The 15,356-nt window shown below is 42.9% G+C and overlaps 7 protein-coding genes across 7 annotated transcripts; 4 read left to right on the plus strand and 3 right to left on the minus strand.

Moving 5' to 3' along the window:
• Window positions 1-497: 497 nt before the first annotated feature.
• Bfra_007097 (putative leucine rich repeat domain protein) lies at window positions 498-2,623 on the plus strand (the record flags this gene model as incomplete). Its single annotated transcript, XM_037337471.1, has 4 exons — window positions 498-610; window positions 680-1,243; window positions 1,291-1,606; window positions 1,718-2,623. 4 exons carry the CDS (start codon window positions 498-500, stop codon window positions 2,621-2,623), a joined length of 1,899 nt encoding a protein of 632 aa, XP_037186851.1.
• A 917-nt stretch (window positions 2,624-3,540) lies between these two features.
• On the plus strand, window positions 3,541-4,842 carry Bfra_007098 (putative peptidase m20d protein; the record flags this gene model as incomplete). The annotated part of the gene is made up of 1 exon (XM_037337472.1): window positions 3,541-4,842. The coding sequence occupies one exon, from the start codon at window positions 3,541-3,543 to the stop codon at window positions 4,840-4,842; it is 1,302 nt and encodes a 433-aa protein (XP_037186852.1).
• A 603-nt stretch (window positions 4,843-5,445) lies between these two features.
• On the minus strand, window positions 5,446-5,994 carry Bfra_007099 (uncharacterized protein; the record flags this gene model as incomplete). The annotated part of the gene is made up of 1 exon (XM_037337473.1): window positions 5,446-5,994. One exon carries the CDS (start codon window positions 5,992-5,994, stop codon window positions 5,446-5,448), a length of 549 nt encoding a protein of 182 aa, XP_037186853.1.
• A 564-nt stretch (window positions 5,995-6,558) lies between these two features.
• On the plus strand, window positions 6,559-7,596 carry Bfra_007100 (uncharacterized protein; the record flags this gene model as incomplete). Its single annotated transcript, XM_037337474.1, has 1 exon — window positions 6,559-7,596. The coding sequence occupies one exon, from the start codon at window positions 6,559-6,561 to the stop codon at window positions 7,594-7,596; it is 1,038 nt and encodes a 345-aa protein (XP_037186854.1).
• Window positions 7,597-7,877: 281 nt separating this feature from the next.
• Window positions 7,878-9,182, minus strand: Bfra_007101 (uncharacterized protein; the record flags this gene model as incomplete). Its single annotated transcript, XM_037337475.1, has 5 exons — window positions 7,878-8,398; window positions 8,447-8,650; window positions 8,702-8,756; window positions 8,811-8,921; window positions 9,015-9,182. The coding sequence occupies 5 exons, from the start codon at window positions 9,180-9,182 to the stop codon at window positions 7,878-7,880; spliced, it is 1,059 nt and encodes a 352-aa protein (XP_037186855.1).
• A 2,692-nt stretch (window positions 9,183-11,874) lies between these two features.
• Bfra_007103 (putative antibiotic biosynthesis monooxygenase protein) lies at window positions 11,875-12,672 on the plus strand (the record flags this gene model as incomplete). The annotated part of the gene is made up of 1 exon (XM_037337476.1): window positions 11,875-12,672. The coding sequence occupies one exon, from the start codon at window positions 11,875-11,877 to the stop codon at window positions 12,670-12,672; it is 798 nt and encodes a 265-aa protein (XP_037186856.1).
• A 703-nt stretch (window positions 12,673-13,375) lies between these two features.
• Bfra_007104oa (uncharacterized protein) lies at window positions 13,376-14,585 on the minus strand (the record flags this gene model as incomplete). Its single annotated transcript, XM_037337477.1, has 3 exons — window positions 13,376-13,530; window positions 13,587-14,201; window positions 14,288-14,585. 3 exons carry the CDS (start codon window positions 14,583-14,585, stop codon window positions 13,376-13,378), a joined length of 1,068 nt encoding a protein of 355 aa, XP_037186857.1.
• Window positions 14,586-15,356: the final 771 nt, after the last annotated feature.

Genomic DNA, 15,356 nt, shown 5'->3' on the forward strand with positions numbered 1-15,356 from the left:
GAATTTGTAAAAGCAAGAAACGAACAAAAGCTATTTGTTCACTGAACATGTATAGCTACTTCTAACGATTCGTCAATGATGCTGCCTCAGACTGGTATATGTCGTAGATAGATGAATAGGGGAAAGGTTACAGTTGAATACCATGATCCTAATCGCAGGAGCACTAGATTAGCGCACTTGAGCTTAGCACGCTTAACCAATGTGACACATGATCCAGATGACCATTTGTTCAATAGGAAACTGATGACTCAGTTAATTAGCAAAGCGCTTACCAAGTGTGATGTCTTGATTGAATGCATATTCATGAAGATGTGAGATACTAACAATAACAGCAATTTCTGGGATGTTCCTAAGTGGAATCTGTGATGAATGGATAATAACTTTGAGAAGGGTTGAGGAAGTGCAATGACGAATGGACCCAATTGAATTGGAGAAGTCTGTGCCATTTGATCTTATCTTATCGTGCTTATGTACTCCGTCATTGATGCTAAGATAACATGCAAGGGCGGGAGTTCGTTATCATTTCTCCGGCCAGTCTCAAGCCAGTCTCAGTCACTAGACAGCGCGCTACGCGTGACCCTGCGGCCGCTAGTCTATCTTGGCAGCCTCGGTCCATGTCTCGCGACTTCCTGTCACTTCAACCTTCGGAATTTACCCATTTGGTTTGATGATCTTCTAGAACAATTGACACATTCTTTGAGGAAGGTACGGCACGGGTGACTATCTACGATTTGTTGAATATGGCAGACGAACTTTCTTTACCACGATTGATAAGAGATGATCCAAATTCCACTTCAACCTTCACAAAAACAAACTTGTCGCGAAAACGCGTCCGCGATACTCCTCCTCCTGATTCAAGCGATCCTCCAATATTCTCTAGCGACGATGACCCCTCAGTAGAGAAATACTCACAAAAGCGGACACGACGAAAGCAGAAATTTAGAGGACCTTGGTTTGATCAACAGCTAGCTTCCGATTCAGCCTTTGAGGATGAGCCTTTGGACCGCAAAGTTCCCATAAGAAACAAGAGAACATTAAATAAGAAAGTTGACAGCGGGGTATTCATGGGTAGCGATGGTACGGACGTAGAAGATTTAGTCATGGAGAACGGGAAGAAGGCATGGTCAATTCCTGCGCCATCACCTCTCAAATCAAGAATTGTAGTCGATACTCCTCGGGATATTCATGCACAGAAAAGGATTGAAAAGTGCCTTGAAGATGGAGAGGAATACGTGGATCTGTCGTAGGTGAAGCCTATCCCTCTTCACAGTTCTGGCTAATTATCATTAGTCGTATGGGTCTTGATCACCTTGAAAACTCCACAATACGCCCCTTAGGAACTTTCGTTAAAACCGCACGCGGTTATGCCGTCGAACCTCATCTGAGGATAATCCTTTCGGCCAATGAGCTAGTAAAACTTCCCGCCGAGTTGTTCAACCTAAATCGATTATCTACACTCAGTTTACGAGACAATAATTTGGAGGAAATACCACCCAGTATCGGAAATTTGAAAAGATTAGAAGACTTAAACATTGCTCAAAACAACCTGGGATATCTCCCTTTTGAAATCCTTGACCTTCTTGTTGGTGGACTCAACTCGATACCGGTAAGCGACGTCCTATTGATCAAGCCTTGGGCAAATTGTGCGACAAATAATGAAGCCTTATTTTTAACAAATCTGCCACACTCAAAATAACCACTAACAAACATCTCATAGATCGATTCTAATACACAGCCATTATTTGAAAGCGGCAGGACTGGAAGATTATATGATTTCCAGCTACATCCCAATCCGTTCTACCTCCCGATCGCAAGACCCGAGAGTACTGAGAATGGCGCACCACATTTTGTGATTGATCTACAGCGCCAATCACCATTAATCTCCCCAGTATTTCCCACTGCAGAAGATAATATATCTCTGCCTCTAAATCGTGATACACCCGGTCATATATTTCACCAGTGGCATCAAGGCACTCTACCTCGCCCAAGTACACCAATCTCGGGTGGCGAGAGGTGTTCCTTGTCTTATCAATGTAGAACAGAAGTTAGATTCCTTGACGCTTTTGGACATCTTATAAAAGGGCCTATGTTCCCTTCTGATCCTCGGTGGGATGACGTAGGAAGGCATATCCAACTGCCCATTGCAAGCCTGGGTGATATTCCGCAACCCCCTGCGGTACAGTCTCGCGTCCAGAGTCTGGCAGAGAAAGCCTTACAGGCTTGCATTCGTCATCCTGAACTCACACGTCTCGAATCTCACATGGAATACATTCCGCCTCGCATTCCATCAGTACTCCGAAGAGCAGAAAACGTCCATTATTCCGGGCCAACCTTATGTACTATTTGTGGCACCAGTTTTGTAGTTCCTCGCACGGAATGGATAGAGTGGTGGGAGATTGAGAAGGTATCCAAGAGAGATCGTATGAACGCGGTTTCAGCGAATGGTCCTACACCCAGTCGTGTAGTTAATGAGAGGGATATTGTTGAAAAGTTGGTACCTTTGATGCGGAAAGGCTGCAGTTGGTCATGTTTGCCATCAGTATTTCTCGATGGCTTAAATCAGCCTTCCGATGCCAGTAAAGATGACGCCAAAACTGAGATGAACATAGACACCAATGTTTAATTTACTATTGTACATGGATTGGAACTGCTATAGGGGGTATCTTTTCAGCGTATATATCTTTCAAATGCGACAAATTCTGCGCAAAGTTTACCTTTCTATGCTATTACATTGAGTAAACCTCAATTTGACTTTTGGGCATGGCCCTACTGTCTCATCTAGTGATATAGAAGTCGACAGGCTGTGCGCCGAATTGATCGGAACGTTTTAGGTTAACTCAAAGGTCTTCTTACAGTTTCAACTTTCCTCAACTGTAGGCTCATGGTCTCCTGCATCATCTATTGCGATTCGACAGATATCAGTTGTTAAAGCGGGTGAAAATGAAAGTGCACATGCTATATTTTTGACCTTGAAAATTCCTGGTCAACTGCGTTCAATGTTCTACGGATCAAGGAAGTTGATCTCCAAGACGAGCTCAATCGTATGATCATTATCCAGACTAGGGGCGCTGAAAGAGCCGTAACGACTGAAACAGTCGTAAGATAACCCACAGTGAGTCATGGTGACCGAGCTCGCAACAACATATCTAGTCTGACCAAGGAGCGAAGAGTGTTCTCACCTATTGACCGGATGAATTTTAGGTGAGTCTCAATGGCGGGGTCTTCAGCCAGTTGACGGGAATATTTTAGTTTCCTCATAAAGAATTTCAGCTGTGAGAATTTCTTGTACGCCTGTTTCTTTCTCATGTGAGATCTTCATTGCGAGCGATGATCAACAGAATATAAGCCATTCCATTTCCATTTGTTTTGAGTGAAAGAATGAATTTCGTTCGAAAGCGCGTGATCAAAAAGCATTGACCATCCTAATCGACCACACAAGTGGGATAATCAAGACGGCGGATGACTCGTGAGTTACATTGCTCTGCCTTAAGAAAAGAATAGACCACTGCACAGGACTTATTTTCAGGGCACACTTTCATCATGCCGCTGACCGATGTTCTGAATGCCCACCGGCCTGAACTCAAGTCTTATGAAGCGTTATATAAACACTTCCACTCAAACCCCGAACTTTCCAACCAAGAGATAGAAACATCGACCACAATTATCAACCATCTTTCCTCAATCTCGTCAGACTTTGACATTAAGACCAAAATTGGGGGTTATGGTGTTGCTGCGGTCTTTCATAATGGTCCCGGCCCCATCGTGCTCTCACGAGCCGACATGGATGCTCTTCCTATAGAAGAACGAACTGGTCTCCCATATGCCAGCACAAAGCGAGTCATTGATGTTCATGGCAAAGAGCAACCAGTAATGCATGCATGTGGCCACGATATGCATATCACATGTCTCTTAGCATATGCTGAACTTATGGTATCGGCGCGGCAATCATGGCATGGAACAATTGTTCTTATCTTTCAACCTGCCGAAGAACGAGGTACAGGTGCTCAAAGTATGGTCGACGATGGACTATACGATCCCGAAAGACATAATATTCCTATTCCTAATGTGGTTTTCAGTGGGCATGTCGTTCCAGCCCGAGCTGGTGTCATTGGTATCCGACCTGGTACGATGGCTAGTTCTTGCGACAATCTACGCGTGACTTTCCACGGTCGCGGTGGACATGCTTCCATGCCTGAACGCCTTATAGATCCTATTGTTATGGCTTCCAGTGCCGTCATGAGGCTACAAACACTTGTGTCAAGGGAAGTTCATCCAAGTGAACATGCAGTTGTTACGTGTGCAAGTTTCATCTCTGGCTCAACGACTGCAGAAAATGTGGTTAGCGACGATGCGACAATCACAATTGACATTCGCGCAAATGACGAGACTACAAGACAGAAACTTTACAATGGAGTTCTACGAATTGTCAAAGCTGAAAGCGTAGCATCCAATGCAGTTGTTGGACCGACAATTACTCCTACTAGATCGTTCCCCGTAACCTATAATAATGCTTCCGTTACTGAAAGAGTGGGCAAAGCTTTTCACAATCATTTCAGGACCAGCGATGAAAGTTATGTTGCAGACTACCCTAGGCTTAGTTTTAGTGAAGATTTTTGCATCCTTGCGTCTGCTGTTGAAAGTCCTTCTCTTTTATTCGCCTATGGTTGTACAGACCCCGAGAAAGTTGATCTAGCCCAAAAGGGAGGGACGTTGGCGGAGAGCATACCAGGAAATCACAGTTCTCTCTTTGCTCCACAAATATCTCCTACGATGCAAGTAGGTATAGACGCATATGCTTTGAGCGCTTTAGCGTGGCTATTCAAAGAACAAGAGGAGAAATGATAGCAGCTTAGGAAGTTCAAAGTGTGGGTAGCAAAAGGGACGTATCGAAAGACCATATCGATATCATTCAGGCCTGCACATGTGTAAATGCTCAAAATATTGGTCAGATGTAGAATGATTGATTTGCGCCTTTCCATTCCTCGAGTGATTTCTATTGACTACCGTGCCACCACAATATGATGATGGATGGTCTCTGGTGTTTCAAGTCGCATACAGCCACGCAGAACGAGTGGTTTCTACAAACCTTTGCTCGCCGCGTGGTGGGAGGTCGGACTCAGTGACTTTAGCTCCCTCTATAGGAAGCTCAAATCAACAGCTCCTGCGGTTTCAAGTTTCGTCTCTCTCCAAGAGCATCTTATTATTCAATGACAATCTTGTTTATGCGACAACGGTCTTCACTTCACATCCGTACTGCCAGAGATTTCACGTCTTGAAAACTTCACTTTCCGTGAATCGCAAAGGCGTAGAGTGAACACTTGCAAAAGAATATTAATTCAACGTGAAAACAGGACCTGTACGGTTGATCAATAGTAGATCGCCGTAAAATGCCTTGATGAAAGCCTCACCCATGCTTCAGTTTCCCTACTCAATTTCGATTGGTACTCATGGAGCAAGAGTGACTAAAGTCGCAACCCAATCGTTCATGCGATCATACCCATTCATATGACCCTCCACATAATACTGCTTAAACAGCATATCTTCATTTGCCGTCTCCCACCGAACCCTCACGTAAACCCACGCAAAATTTCCCACGTCATCATCAACTCTCTCCCAACCCAAAGTCATCCATCCATTCTTAGCCTCAAGCACAAAACCAGAAAGACGAAATTGTGGACACTTTTCTTCTTGCCTAGCAGTGCTACATAATTCTACCGCGTCGTCGACTTCAAATGCAGTACGCGTCCAATTTTTGCCTTCGTTGATCGAGAGGTGTCCGTGTAACATGTATCCCATCCCGATTTCGAGTTCAGCTTTTCCACGTCCGATTAGTATATTCTGACCTTCTGGCCATTGGGGGATGGAGAATTTGTAAGCCCATGGTTGCCCTTCGTGGACGGTAATTTTTTCGCCGTTGTAGATGTCGATGAGGGTTGCGTTGACGACGAGAGCGATGTTCGTGTCGTCGTTTTTGTTGTATACGGCGTCTTCCATATTGTTTTGAAGATTGACAGGCTGTGTCTTTTAAATCTGAGCTATATGTTTCTTTTGCAATGGTTGTGTTAGGCTGATGTAGTCGAGCTATACAAAAAGAGCTTGGTGTTCCATTCACCTCGTTCAATTTGTTTGTTTGCATGTGATAATTCGATAAGAGAATCAGGATAAGGATGAAGGCTCAGTCTTGTCTGATGTGAGCTGTGGTTGTTACATGTAGAGAGTTCTACGGTGAATAATTGTAATTGTCGTCTGCAGCTTTCAGATGACTTCCTCTAGTGTCGATGATTCAAAAAATGTCAACACCATGGGGGAAGTTGAGCATATTGCCATTCACAATTTAGTAAACAACAAATCGTAATTTTTTGAGAGTTGATAATAATTTTGCAAGCTCTGTTAAAGATCACCTCGTGTCTTTAAAAGCGCTCTACATGTTCTCGTTCACCTTTAAACTTTCAAACTTCTATCAACATAGAAAAATACACTCAACCACTCCCTGAATAAATTGAAACACCCTTCAAACATAATCCCTTTCTTCCACATCTTTTTTTCAACCTAGATATCATGGCTTCCGAAGCACCGCCTACTGGTCCTGGCCGTGGCGTTAGTCAACTTTATCCAACAGCTTCAGTGATGGGCAGGGAATCACAAGCACAATCCGCTTCCGCATCAGCTCGGAATGTCAGCCAGCTTCATCCATCCCCTAGCCGCTCTCCATCTCAGGCTCCAAAGGCCCTCTCTGAAGCACCATCTTCAACTGGTCAAAATCAGTCTCGCCATACATCGGTAGTACCTTCTCAAGCTCCAACTATCACAGTTTCATCTCAGACAACATATACTCAGCCAACATTAAGACCCTCTCACGCTGCAACCTTACGGGGCGCATCTAAAGCTCCATCATACCAACCATCTATCAGACCTTCACATGCAGCAACTCTCAGAGGTCCGTCCCAAGCTCCATCTCGTGGTACAATCAACTACACTGCAACATCCTCTCAAACTCTAGGTCGCGGAACTTCCTTGAAACCATTCGACGGTACCACCGAGCTTCAACGTGATGTTTCTCGGCAACCAACAATAATGTTGCAATCCCCATCTAACCGCCAAACATTTCTCCAACGTGACCCCAGCATTTCCCAACCCACACTCCTTAACCGAGACCAATCCCAAATGCTCTCATCCACATCAACCATAAAAGAAGTCAGCATTGCCCCCTCCAAAAAAATCGACAAGATGTCGAGCGTCCGCAGTATCCTCCATAACCCCACCAATATCCAAATGGCCAGTCGTCAACCCACAATCAACAACATGAAGGGAGCCGAGCGCGAAGAACAAGAATCGTGGGCCCTGGGAAAACTCGGAAAATTAAATACCGGATGTCCGCAAAACTATGGATGGTCGCGTCGAAGTGATGGATATATATGTGATGGCGGAAGTCATTATATTACAGATTTGTTGCTTGCGGAGGGAATGGGTGGGATGTTTGCGGTGAAGAATAAACATGAGTGGCAGGATAGAAGCCAGGGTCCGTATTATTGGGTTGGGAAGAATGCAGAGGGTAAGAATCTTTTTTCGAAGAATAAGGATTCTAAGATTGTTTAGGGAGGTTTTGAGGACACTTTTAGAAGATATATAGGCAGATTAGTTTCGTGTGTATTGGAGTAATCAATGCTTTTTTTAATAATAAAAATGAACGGATGTGAACGAGAATGAAGATGAAATAAAAATGAATATTAACAAGTGTATGAGGATGTGAGACGATACATGGGGATCTCAGTACTTCGAGTGTATACCAAGGATCTTACCAAGCCAGCACCAAGTATTTGTATGTGTCATAATTCTATTTTTCTTACCCCAAAGTGAAGTGTTGCTTAGCCTCTTGATTATGAATCTGATTTTCGTTTCGAGGTGATGAATTTTATGGGAACACTTTGGGTCCCGAAAATTCTCACGTCCTTTTCTTCTTCGAACCGCTGTATCTTTGTCTCCAATCTCTCGTTTTCAGTCTTCAGTCTGTTTATTTCCTCCTCCAACAAATCCGTCCCAGGAATATCTCCCTTTGGCAGATGCACAAGTGTAGGATTATTGTCTTTCAGCAGTATTGACGAACCTTCCACCGCTCCTGATATATTTTCCCCAGTTCTCATCACGGTAGTGAAAGTACTCTCTATTTCCCTTTCTAGATCGCCCATCTGACCACTGATTGCCCTGATTTCTTTCTGCAGCATTGACGTTTCTTCCTTTAAGATAGGCATACTTTCGATCTTTACCCGAGTCATCTTTTTTCTCATCTCTGCAATCTTTGTCGTAAACATTTTGCTTAAAATTTCTCTAATTACCCGGAAATGGCAAGCAAGATCGTGTCGGACTTCAGGCGAAAGAGGCAAGTGATCTGAGATCTCGACTACGAAGAGTTAGAATTCATCAAAAAATTGATGTTTGTGCGACACACTTGCATACTGTCCTCTCACTGTCCTTTCAACACTAACGCAATCTGCGCACTTTTCTCCAGGGCCTTCTTCGCCATCTTGCTGGCTGTCGTGCGGTACAAAAACCACATGTCCGTACTTGGAATAAAAACAGCATCTACATTGACATTTTGCTGGTTGTGCAATATCGCATTTGCACGAGGTGAGACATTCTGTCAGAAGTTTGACTAACTTGTCAGTTCGCAGTCCCTCTTATTGTTGAAGATTTAAGAGCTTACGTTCAAGGTCTCTAGATTCTTCGCCGAGCTCAAGAGCGATGGGTAATGTCAATTTCTTGAAAAGATGTCAGCAACATAACAGAAAAGAGGGATCTTGTAAGGAACGTACGTTCTCGAAATTATCGCTCTTGGTTCCAGCAGTTTTCTGCCTTTTCGACGGCGGTCCCTCATGTGGACTATCCTCATCGTACAAAAGATTCAATTTGGACATTATGAACTCCTGGACTTGGTATCAACATCAAGATGATCTTTCTCAAATAAAAGGCAAACAAAAGATATTAAAAGGCCTTTCTGAGTATAAGAGATAACATACACTTTTCCTGCGTTGAAACCATCCGACGGATCTCTGCATGGAAGAATTTGAAGACCAATCAACAATGACCAAGCAGAGCCGAGTTAAGCCTGCTGCAAGCCTTTGTGTAACAGTGCATGATGTGAGTTGATCTGGACCGCGGAATAGACTGGACCTCTGAGTCAGCATGTCATGTTGTAAACGGGGCGGGTTTAGGTTACTTTTGTGTAACATGTTATTCTAACCCTGCAAATTTTTATCACAAAGCAACCATCTGATTAGATCTACGTTCTCTTAGACATGTTTCAATGAGCTTCTGCAAGCCTCCAGTCTATTTTTATTGGCAAAAAACTCAACTCGCCATGCTCAGCCCCCTTTAAAATCACTCTTCATACTTAGTCAAGCATCTCTCTGAATACATGTGCCTCGAACTTCCACTCCTCTTCATCAATTAAGCTTTCAATTTTTGCCGAGAAACTATGCTTCGCATGTTCGTAGCACCGAAGCTTTCACTGAGGTCTTTTTGCTCATGCAAAATCAGAGCCGTGGCATTTGATACTTGAAAGCAAATTCACAATTTTTTGCTAGGCTTCAGTTATCTTCATTGACGGGATCGTGTATAGTTCTATTTATTTGATTTATTTGGCACAAGAACCACGAGAATGGCCGTTCACTTGGAGGACTTGTTTTTATGTGGCGTCGTCAACCGATGATGAAATTGTCGAATCAATAAAGAACGAGAGAGTGATAAGTCCTCCATCAGGCGTATAATTTTATGTCAAATTGGCCACTGAAAGGATGGGAAGCTGGAGCCATACAAATACTTGGGGAAATAGAGTCTGACATCAGGTTGTCATTGAAGTGAAGACGAAGAAGAGCGACGAGATGAGGAGACAATCTATTAGAAAGAGAAGGCAGCAATTTACGAAAATCATGGAATATAAAACTGTAACAGTGGAGATCAAGCTTTCTATCTTAAAGTGGTGATAATCACGTCAATTAGACCGGTCGAGTGGTAACTCATTCGATTACAGGAAAAAAGAATCGTGAACTTCCGCTTTCATGCGAAAGACGCAGACAAATCTAGAGTTGGAGCCAGGACTGACTACGATTATCAAGACTGCGAAATACATCCCAAGAGAGCAATGGTCACTAGTGCAAGTACGCATTCATACTTCACAAGAGTAAGGGTTCTCAACTGATTCTCGGGATTGCAAAACTCGAGATTTACTGTGAGAAATTCACCTTTCAAACTCCATGATGGTCAATAGATCAAAAGGAATGCTTGTAAGTAGTGATGCTGGAAGCACGTTATAACTCATAATCGTGATGATGTCAGAAGGAAGAATAATTCATAACTGTAAAACTAGCACAGTGCAACCTGATCCCAATCAGTTTTCGCTTTATCAGTGCTGATTGTAAATTTCGTGGGAAAGAACCATTGGAAGACGCCACAGCGTAAAAATCTTCTTTTTTTCGTAGCCATCAATAAACACTTGGTAGCGATTTCCTCTCTACATTCAGGCTACATCTACGCGCATGAGCGGTAAACCCATTCAAAAAAAGAAAAGTTAGACGTTATCATTCTGACTATTGCGGCAGCAACGTCTTCTGCCAATACGCCAGTCTCGAATAGCTCGATCACGACGGAATCCTCGCCCATGTTAAGTGATCTCGAACACGAGATACTTGAGTTACCTGTCGGCCCCGGCAATGGATCAGATGGATTGAATACTAAAATTTCTGCGTCTTATCAGAGTACTGGGGCCAAAGTAAGCAACTTGAGCTCCGAACTTTCTCCCCAATCCGAAGAGGAAACTGTCCCTGGAGTGCAATTCCGTGATCTTCAGAGAGTAAAGGAACTCGATAACTTCATAGCTTCTGCTCTAGCGCAATTTCCAGTCGATGAATTCATGAAAAGATTCACTGTGGCAAGGGGAAAATTGCAAGGATTTTACACATATAAGACGCAAGTTGATGCTGACCAAGGTTAGTTCTTGAATTTCCAAGATGACTCCAACACTTTGCGTTCGAACATTAATCTGAAGCCACCTCAGGTGAAGAGATCAACGACAATATCGAGATTATGAAAGCAGAGATTCTGGAATCAAGGAAGGTTCTTTCCATAATCATGGAACAAATCTGTGCTTTTACGCATTTGAACCAGGACTTTCCGGAGTTCGAAGCGGAGGAATTAAGGACACTTGAAAAACAATACGTTATTGATCAATTGCAGAAGGCAAAAAGGAAGTTAGAAGCGCTAGAAATGATGTGCGTCAGGCTTCATACCATGATGGATCAATGTTCGAGAATATTGGGAGGAAGATGGAATAAGTATTAGAACAGGGAAATCGACATTCAAAGACTTCAAAGATTGAAGGCAAAGTAAATGTACAAGCCTCTTACGAATGGTCTGAAGTAGCAAACAAGAGGGTTATGATGGAACGCGGCCTCAAATCTATTCTGGCTTTCATAATTCACTTCGTAGGTTAGAAATGAAGTACGATTTGTTGATAATCGAAAGTTTGATTGATCATTCAACGGAAAAGAAGAATATAAGTTGAAATTGATTGGTGATTACTAATGACGTCAGGTGATAGAGAATACGTTGAATCGCAGGCACTTGCAGCTGTTTTGGCCCCAAATTACAGGGGCCCAAATAATTATCCCCCTCCAACTCTGACAAGACGTGATTAATCACCTTTGATGCCAGCAGGATGAATACAGTCAGCAACTTCTATTTATACTCCTATCCTCAGCCAGGAAAGCTACTCGCCATTCTTATACAAATGATATAATAAGCCGTCATTCACCCAGCGTAGACAACTGTGACCAGATATCTGAATATTCACACTTCACGATATCCAAAGATTAAATTAATATGGCTAGAACCCAAGCTCCACGACTGACGGCCCCTACATCATGGATCACAATTCAAATCCCCGTTAATAAAAATATCTCAGATGGTAAATCGGAGGAAGGAAAGAAGTGGCTTGAAATCATCGAACCGCTTACAAAGGATTCACAGCCAGGTTTCGAGCATGGAGTATGGGGCCGATTGATTGAACGCCCTGAAGAAGTTTGGCTTATTACTGGCTGGGAAACTTTTGAAGCCATACAAAAATTCGAGGAATCCGATGTGTATGAAGGACAATTGGAAGCAATGAGAGAGCTTTCGAAGGGAAAAGAACCAATCATTACGCATGCTCAACTATCAGGCGACTTCTGGAACATGTTGACCGATTATACTGGGATTACGGATGCTCATTTTCCAGAGGACATAGACGATGAGTCAAAGAAGAGAGTTAATGACTTGAAAGGGTTGATTTACTTCTTTGCGCCCGGAAAGAAGTCGGGTAAAAGTGCATACAACGGCAAGGCAATCAAAGGCTGGGTGAATGAACCGGTTGAGTATGAGAAGAAACGAACCAGAGTCATGAGGTATCTGCATTACTGGAACAGTACGGAAGGGGAAGAAGAATTCAAAGCAGAAGCTGGATTTGTCACCGAAGCTGGAGAATCGAAGAACACATTCAGCGAGTGGGTGGCAGGCCTAAAAAGTGAGGGGATGCTGGGGATGAGAGAAGTGCATTGTAAATTTGAGACTATTCCTTGGAAAGTCTGGGAATATACATCTGAAGAGGAGAGAGAAATGGCAGAAATGGATGCGGAGGAGTAGATCACGGTCAGTGTTATCATTAACCCAGTCAAGCTTTTTCAGGGCGTGTGCGGCTGAACGTCACTATGATTTAGCGATCATTTTGCCGATGTGCTTCACTTCAAAGGCCGCCAGTGTAGAGAAGCCACGTTAATATTGTCGTTCCTACAGAAGATTGGTAAATAACGAATACATCAATGTACATCTCTACACCCACCAGCTGAAAAATAATGGAACTACAAGCTTTTGATGATAACTGCGTTTATCAATTTCATCTGATGCTGCTCTTCAGTGAAACTTTCTGTCCACAAAACTGGAGAAGACGAAGGAACTTATTGAGGTCATGAATGTAGAACTTCTTAAACGGTTCACTGATATAGTGTCTCGGCAAGCAATTGTGGTAGGATTTGGTTACACATAATTTCTCAATCCAGCATACGCAATCATTCATTACACATTTATTATCATGTCAAGTGTGGGATTCATCCAAATGCTCCAGGTTTCGATCTAGGAAATTAAAAGTTATCCGTAGGTTACTTCAAGTCAGATGGAATCGGCGAGTTGAAGTGTCAGCAAGTGAAGTTTACGCGGCCATCACCTTCAGAATCACAATATTAATTGACTAACATAAAATCCTCAGTTACAAGTCGGCAAAATTCTTATATATACATGAATTCGAATACTCTGTCTCGTACTTCTCTATGTCTTCTTTCCAAAACTATATCTATGCCTGGGCAAATCCGCTATGCCATTTATAACTTGGGTTACCGTTCTTGGTGAGATAGTAAGACCACGCAAAGAACACATAAGAGTCTGGATTGACTAGACTTTGCGAACTTTGCTTATTGACTGTCTGCGCTAGACATTCAGTTGGCTTGGCTACAGAGAGTTCTGTTAGTCACACAAGTCAACGTCAAAGAATCAGCTTGACTTACTGGCACTATCCGGTGTATCATCAGCTCCTTGTCCAAATGTCAAATGTATCAATTCGTGGAAAAGTGTTAATGATCTTGGGGAAGCATCATCAAGATCAGCGCCGGCAGTTTTTGCTTGGGTCGATGCCATAGCAGTAGCTATCGTCTCATATGGTTCAGAATCTGTAGTAAATGCATCTGGGCAAAGTGTAACGACATCACGATAAAGGTTCGTATTCGTAAGGCCAAATCGAAGTTCCTTGGGTGACAGCGACTTCCCTCTACACCACGAGGGTGGGCTTCCAGGGTATCGATTCGCCTTGGTTTCTATAACGTAATCGTGAAGATCAGAGGAATAGTATGCATATTTAGCCCAATTGGGAGATGTGCCTAATTGCATGTCTTTGATCAAGCTATTTGTGCTAACATCGACTGAACCGACGAAGGTGCGAAAGTTGGCTTGCTTGGTCGCGTCTTTTGGGTCCAAAACTGGTTTTCCAGTAGGGTCGTATATGAGTTCTGTTTCTTCTTGCCATGTTGAATCATAGAAGAGCCATGGCTTTCCTGTACCGTCTCCTTCTGCAGTGAATCTCGCGTTCTGTCTGTTGAGAAATCTCTGGACACCTTGCAATGTGTCTGTTGTTGTGTTAATTCCGATCTTTATCAACAGACTAGTGAAAATTGTTGGAGAATTATCTGGGGTTGAAAGAATAGTTACTTACTTGCAACAGTCGTGAGTTTACCATTATCTGAAGCATGCACCTTGCCAGATTTGGTAGGCCTGATGCCAAAATACGCGAAAAGGTTATTCCGCATATTTTCATCGGTTTGGTAGGCATTAATACCGCCCAGAGCAGCATCGACAAGGAGAGCAGTATCGTCAAGCCAATTTTGTATAATGGCCTTGTTTGCACCAAGACCGCCAGGTCCTGTGGCTTTGGTGTTGAAGAGAGAATCTAGAGTGACCGCGTTGCAAAATCCAAGTAGCGCAGGCACTATTAGGTATGTAGAAAACTTCATTATGAAAAGAAAATAATGGATATACCAGAAATGAATGTAGGTTTTTCAAAAGAATGACTTGAAGGGAACAACTAAATAAAATGGCAATGACCGAGCTGGGGATGTAGAATATAAGACGACACATACATCGATATATATAATTCCCTGACAGAAATAACTTTCCATGTTAGATTTCCCTTCAAAATCCTATTTTGATACGAAGCGGCCAAGGCATGATCTTAGAAGTGACAACTCCTATCTCAAATTACTCGATGGTAAACACGAGCGAAGATCGAGGATAAAGTCATACTTATTTCGGTATATCAATCCTATAATTTCCACTTGCAGTCTCGATTCAGATTTGTTACTCTCTTGGGGGCAAAGGATGGCGTGAGTAAGCAAAAGCATGCTGACTTGCTGAGAAATGCGTGTACCGAGAGTCAGCCCCCTTCCTGCCCAAAGCCAATGAACGGATAGGCCCCTCAGAAATGAGCAATAGGACTGCTGACATTTTAATTGAAATTTATGCTTATCTTCCCGCGAATTCAGTTGCGCATATGAAAGATTCTGATGATTACTACCCCTAGAAGGATTCTGAATACCTAGTTTTAGATTCGTATTGAGAAAGCTTTTGACCTGAGAGACATTTAAGATGTGATGAATGTAGATTTAAACACTCTGTTGCCGAATGTATATGAGATAACTTGTCGCCATCGTTCTCTATCTCTTTCAGTTCAGCAAAAAAAATTCGCTCATTCTTTAATTCTTTCCTAAATTTAGTTTCTACTGTAT

Source organism: Botrytis fragariae (assembly GCF_013461495.1).
Source record: "Botrytis fragariae strain BVB16 chromosome Unknown tig00000795, whole genome shotgun sequence".
NCBI classification, from domain to species: domain Eukaryota; kingdom Fungi; phylum Ascomycota; class Leotiomycetes; order Helotiales; family Sclerotiniaceae; genus Botrytis; species Botrytis fragariae.